The sequence below is a fragment of the Desmodus rotundus genome, chromosome 9 (genome assembly GCF_022682495.2).
Source record: "Desmodus rotundus isolate HL8 chromosome 9, HLdesRot8A.1, whole genome shotgun sequence".
NCBI classification, from domain to species: Eukaryota; Metazoa; Chordata; class Mammalia; order Chiroptera; family Phyllostomidae; genus Desmodus; species Desmodus rotundus.
In genome coordinates this window covers 83,887,284-83,893,402 of record NC_071395.1, presented here as the reverse complement: position 1 = coordinate 83,893,402, position 6,119 = coordinate 83,887,284, and the positions used below count along the sequence as shown (strand labels likewise).

The window sequence follows — 6,119 nt, the reverse complement described above, 5'->3', positions numbered from 1 at the left end:
GTCAGCCCGCGACATCCGGAGGCTGCAGAATTCCGAAGGTAAGGGGACGTACCGAGAGTGTCAACCCCTTGTAGCAGGGGTAAGACCACTGTCCGGGGTCCTGATTGGCCTAGGAAGGGCCACGAGCATCCTGAGGAGTCTTTACAATCAGCAGGAGGGAGCTGGATGACGATAATTAATTCCCACAAGTAAAGGCTCCACCTGCGCGGGGAAGGGCTTCAGATGCCCGTGAGGCTGGCCCGGCAGACTGCCAGCCTTAGCGATCTAATTTAACCATGGTCTCTCTTTTTTAAAATGCCGCGCCGGGGGCCAGCTGTCCGTCGCCCGCCGGAAGGAGCCTGGCTAGCAGAGGGGCGGAACTACTTCCGCCCCTAACCAAGATGGCACCCCCGCGGCGGGGCCGCAGGACGGAAGTGACCTGTCGGGTGGCTGACGGGCCACCATGGCGGCCGCGGCCACCTCCACCGCGCTGAAGCGGCTGGACCTGCGAGACCCCGCGGCGCTTTTCGAGACACACGGGACAGAAGAGATCCGAGGACTGGAGCGCCAGGTTCGGGCCGAGATTGAGCACAAGAAAGAGGAGCTGCGGCAGATGGTAGGCGAGCGGTACCGCGACCTGATCGAGGCGGCCGACACCATCGGCCAGATGCGCCGCTGCGCCGAGGGGCTGGTGGACGCCGTGCAGGCCACCGACCAGTACTGCGCCCGTCTCCGCCAAGCGGGCTCGGCTGCCACCCGGCCGCCGCGAGACCCGCAGGTCAGTCCTGAACCCCGGAGCCCCGCCCCACAACCCTGCAGTTCCCGCAGGTTCTTCCCGCCCCACCGCTTCTCACCTGCATTTGAGAGGAAACTGCCGCTACTTTAGGAGCTCCTCTGCCTAGGGGACACGGCCGGCGGTCCTTCACCTGGCTGCTGATCCGTCCCCCAAGTCATTCGACCCTTTCTTCAGGAGCCTTCCCCGACTTCCGGGCCTTGATTCCCTCGCCTCACTCGTGGGTTCCCTGGGCGCTCTCCTCCGACGTTAGAGGAAAATGCCAGGGGTCTCCCTCGCCTGGCGGCTCCGTTCATTCTCTATATGACATTTCCTGGCGTTATTCTTAGAACAGATTTCTCCTTTATGTTGACACCGTGTCCCCCAGCCCCCCAGTCATTCATTCCTCATCCCAGTCTTCCTCCACCTCCACCCCATTCCCAAGAATAACGTCCACAATGCCAAATAGCTATTCTACCCGTTGTTGGGAGATGGTACCAGCGTCAAGCCATCACCTTTTAAAATAAATTTTATTTATTTATTTATTTTTAGTGAGAAGGGGAGGGAGGGAGAACGAGAGGGAGAGAATCGATGTGTGAGAGATTCAGCCACCGGTTGCCTCTCACACCCCCCGCAGTGAAGACCTGGCCCGCACCCCAGGCACGAGCTCTGACTGGGAATCCAACCGCGACCTTTCAGTTCGCAGGCCCGCTCGGGCCCCTGAGCCACACCAGCCAGGGCCAAGCCGTCACCTTTTATCAGCAGAACATTTTCATGCAGAGAACTAAGACTCTTCAGATCACGTTGTCCCAAGCATTCTTCTCCCCCACAGCACTTTGTGATCCGAAAGGGCATTGACTTGGGGGCACCCACACAGTGAAAGGGCTGGGAGGGCAGGAAAGGTAAACAAGGAATTTGTTCCTAGCAACTTGGGGGAACAACCTTACAGCCTCATGCAAAGAGAAATTGCGAGAGTACAATTTAGCCTCATTTTGGACGTTTTTAAGACAGCCTGGGTTTTAGAGGAACTCAGGCCAGCAGGCTGGGCTCACAGGGTGGAATCGTAGAAGGCTAGAAATTGCTACTTCCCCACGTGAGCGGCCTCACCCTCCGGAAGCGGTGCATGCGGCACACGCGGTGCGTGTTGCGCTTGCACGGCCAGCCTTTGCCATAACTGAGTCGTGCTTCAAGGCTGCTTCTTCAAGGCGCAAAGACCCAGAAGGCCCTGTCCCTGCTCTGACAGAGCTTACAGTCTATTTGGGAATTAAATCCATGGAAAGCTGATAGGAAAAATATGGGAAATTTACAAGAGCAGTAGAAAACAGTCCAGGATAATGGTGGTTGGTTCCCTAAATAATTGTGCACATTTACCATGAGATTTCTGAAGGAAGTCGCTTCAGACTTGGGTCCTTCTCAGTAAAGAGGGGCCTTAAGGACAGATGAGACTTGGAATGTGGGTCTGAAATATGTAACGACAATTGAAAACTCGTATCAGTTTGATTAAGGCAGAGTTTCTCCGCCTTGGCGCTACTGACATTTGGGGCTGGGTCATTCTCTGAGGCAGCAACTGTCCTGTGCATTGCAGGTTGTTTAAAAACATCCCTGGCCTCTTCCGCTGGGTGCTTGTACCTCCCTCCCCACTCGCCCACTGTGAGAATCAAAAATGTCTCCACATACGGCCAGAAGTTCCAGGGGAGATGGAATCACCCCTCTACCCCACACCTGGAAACCTGGAAGAAAGTAATGGAGGACAGGAACCCCCTGACCACCGGGCTGAGCTGATACTAAGCAGTGAGGAGCCTTTTGGAACCAAGCAAAGATAATATCTGAGTGGCCTTTGAAGAAAGTAAATTTGACGGCAAAAGAAAAGGATAGATGGGAGGGAGTAATGAGTGAACACAGCACAAGCGAAATGTTTTTGGATGAATCTAAGTGTGAGATGATGATTACCTGTATTAGAATCACGGAAGGGGTCCCAGAAACTTAAATAGTAGAGATATCAAGAGAACCCATCAGAAGGACAGGAGTTTCCTGGGCACTTAGCAGCAGAGTGGTGGTATGTGCTAGGGTAGACAGGGAGGAGACGGCTAAGGTTTTTGTTAGGGAGATGAATTTAGTTTTAAGGATGCAGATTATGGAATGGCAGTGCAACTTACCAGGCAGCAGCAGAAAAGGCTGGGCTGGGATTCGGGGGAGTGGTGGGGACTGAGAATAAAGATGGGTCGGTAGTGGCTGCTTAGTGGTGATGCTTAAGTGAAGAGACTCCTGAAGTGACAGGACAGACAGACTGAGAAGAGTGGAGGACTGAACCAGGTGAAGATTTGGTGGAAAGCTGGTGAAAAGGGACAGCCAGCAAGGAAGTCTCTGATGCACTCGAAGAAGCAGGAGAAAATGTGGGAAGGCTGAACATCAGAAAAGGGAAGGAGAAAGCTCACTCAAGGGGTCCCATGGAGTTCCGTAGGGCTCGGTGCTATTGAGGCATAACAGGACCACTGATAACCAGACTGTGAGGTGACTGGATTAAGCCTGCCTCTCCATGGGACCCAGCCACGGTGCACCAATAGGTAGGAAAAGTCAGCGGGATTGTACAGCACTTCTGACTCCAGCAATTCTATGGCACCACACTTCGATGCCCAGGTGAATGGCACTGAATCAGACTAAATAAAAGCTTTGAACCCTTAGATACCCCCACCCTTCTCCCCAGGCCTGCCAGACATTGACCTTGCTTGTGTTTGTTCTTCTGACTTGTGTGCCTTTGCCTGTAGCCACAGCCATCCCAGCAGAAGTTCTACAGCATGGCTGCCCAGATCAAACTCCTCTTAGAAATTCCTGAGAAGATCTGGAGTGCGATGGAAGCCTCTCAGTATCTCCACGCCACACAGCTCTACCTGCTCTGCTGCCACCTGCACAGCCTGCTCCAGTTGGATTCTTCTGGCTCCCGTTACAGCCCCATTCTCTCCCGATTCCCCATACTCATCCGGCAGGTGGCAGCAGCCAGCCATTTCCGGTAAGTGGATCCAGCATACAGGTCTCTGGTGAGGGCCACGCTTCACCACTACAGTTTTTTATGGAGGATGTCTTCTTTCCTGATGCACCATGGCTCTTCTCCCACGATATAAAAAATTCCCTGGTGACCTCTGTCATCATTCTAGGTCAACCATTCTGCATGAAAGCAAGATGCTGCTCAAATGCCAAGCGGTGTCGGACCAAGCTGTAGCTGAGGCCCTGTGCTCTATAATGCTCTTAGAAGAGAGTTCTCCTCGCCAAGCCCTGACGGACTTCCTGTTGGCCAGAAAGGCAGCTATTCAGAAACTTCTCAACCAACCGCACCATGGTGGGTGTGGCTTCTTCCCAAAATTTGGTCCAGAAACATGGGAATGGAGAAGGCTGAGCTGAGGGAGACTGAAGCATCCACAGTTTTGTTTTTAACTTTACTGAAGGAAATTGTGTAAAAGGCTGGCTTCTTCTCATAGGTGCTGGCATCAAGGCTCAGATTTGCTCGATAGTGGAGTTGCTGGCCACCACTTTGAACCAAGCTCATGCTCTTTTCTACACTTTACCAGAAGGTCTGCTGCCAGATCCCTCCCTGCCATGTGGCTTGCTCTTCTCAACTCTGGAGACCATCACAGGCCAGCATCCTACCGGTAAGCTCCAAGCCAACCTTGTTTATTTTCTGGTTCATTCTGCTGATTTTTATTGAGCATCTACCATCTGCTGGCTACTGTGCTAGGCTCTGGGGATACAGCAGTGAACTGGACAAATATGGACTGCACCTTCATAGAAGTCACAGTCTAGTGGTAGCGGCAGGCCTTGAACTCAAATATACACATACCTGTTTAACATCAACATTGGCCATTCCCCTAAAGGTGAAGTACAGGTTGGCTTGGGAGCATCGAATGGAAGGACCTCACCAATGTTATTTTTACTGAAGAAGTGATATTTAAACTGAAACCTAACAGTTGAGTAAGACTTAGGTGAAGAAGGCAAGGAAGAGAGTTCCAAGCAAAGGGAAGAGAATGTGCAAAGGCACGGAGGCACAGAGGATATTAGTATATTGAGGAACTGAAAGAGAGTAGGTGGGTTTAAGGGGTTTCGGGTGATGCCAGGAAGAACAGGATGAGAAGAGATGTGGCCAGGCCATCAGATGTGACCGGGTAATACAGAGCTGTGTGGGCCATGTTAGGGAGCTTGGACTTTATTTGGAGGACAACGGAGAGCCTTCTAGGACCTTCCAGCCTTGGTGGTCCTTCCATTATACGTACCCATGCATCCTGTATTTTTATTTGGTAGGATTTCTCCCAGTTGGAATTAAATGCAATTGGCTTTTATGTGGCGGTGGATCCCCATGGGGCTGGAGTGGATGCTGAGAGCTTAGTTAGAGGCTGTCATTGCGACCCAGGTGACAGATGATGGGGAAGTAGGGAATGGAGCTCATTGGACAACTCATACATCTGTTTAGGAGATGATTTGGTGATGGATTGACCATGCAGGGGTGGAAGGGAGGTGTCAGATGATGAGTTCATTCTTGAAAGTACTGCACTGGGGACGATTGACACCTTGGAATGGGAATGCGAGTGGGCAGGCGATTGTGGGTCCAGAACAGAGCCGGACCTCTGGCCAGAGACACACATCAGTGGCACTCTGCATATGGCTGTTGTTTAAAGCCACAGGGATAAGCAACATCATCAGTAAGAAAAGAGGATGACAGAGGACTGTGTCTCAGGAACCTCTAGAACTCATAAGTCAGATGGAAGAGACAGCCAAAGATAGAAGAGAAACAAGTGCAGTGTGGTGATAGCCATGTGGGCATTTTCAGAGATGTGTGTTATAGTCTCACTCCTGGCTTACTTTGCCTTTCAACTAGGTTACCACTTCCTGAGGCCTTGGTCTCCCTCCAGGTACTTACACTTAGTACATTTTCCCTCCTCTGAAAGGTGTTTATTGGTTACTTCATCATGTGTGGCATTGGCGGGCAAAGGCAAGGGACCTCAGAAGGACCCATTCAAACTCTAGAGGATACTTGCACACAGAATACCATGAGTGGGCATCCCAGAGTTGCACAGTGTGGCTTGTGCCCTTGTGGAGAGGTCATCTCTGAAGAGCTACAACCACTCACTCACTGAGCAGGATGGGTGGTCATTGAGTTTTCCTGTAGGTCCTCAGGGGAGGTAAGAAGACAGTGAAGAGAGGGAAACATCACCTGTTTTTTGACAGCTTGAGTTCTACTTTGCAAATGTCAAGGACTGCGCACACCCAGGTCGCCTTTCTCTCTTTTCCCCATTCCTTTCCTCGCTTTCCTTGCCTTCTTCTCAGCCGATAGGATGACCAGAGTCAGAGGGAAGCTGCTAGCTGCCTGATGCCAAAGGCC

General features: G+C 51.9%; 1 protein-coding gene across 1 annotated transcript in view; it reads left to right on the top strand.

The window, feature by feature from the left end:
- The first annotated feature begins 402 nt into the window (after nucleotides 1-402).
- COG1 (component of oligomeric golgi complex 1) overlaps nucleotides 403-6,119 on the top strand; it is a 12,522-nt gene continuing 6,805 nt past the window's right edge. The window contains exons 1-4 of the mRNA XM_053910389.2: nucleotides 403-757; nucleotides 3,517-3,758; nucleotides 3,904-4,085; nucleotides 4,225-4,395. Coding sequence (XP_053766364.1) covers nucleotides 443-757; nucleotides 3,517-3,758; nucleotides 3,904-4,085; nucleotides 4,225-4,395 — 910 coding nt within the window. The 5' untranslated portion in view covers nucleotides 403-442. The remainder of the gene's footprint in view (nucleotides 758-3,516; nucleotides 3,759-3,903; nucleotides 4,086-4,224; nucleotides 4,396-6,119) is intronic.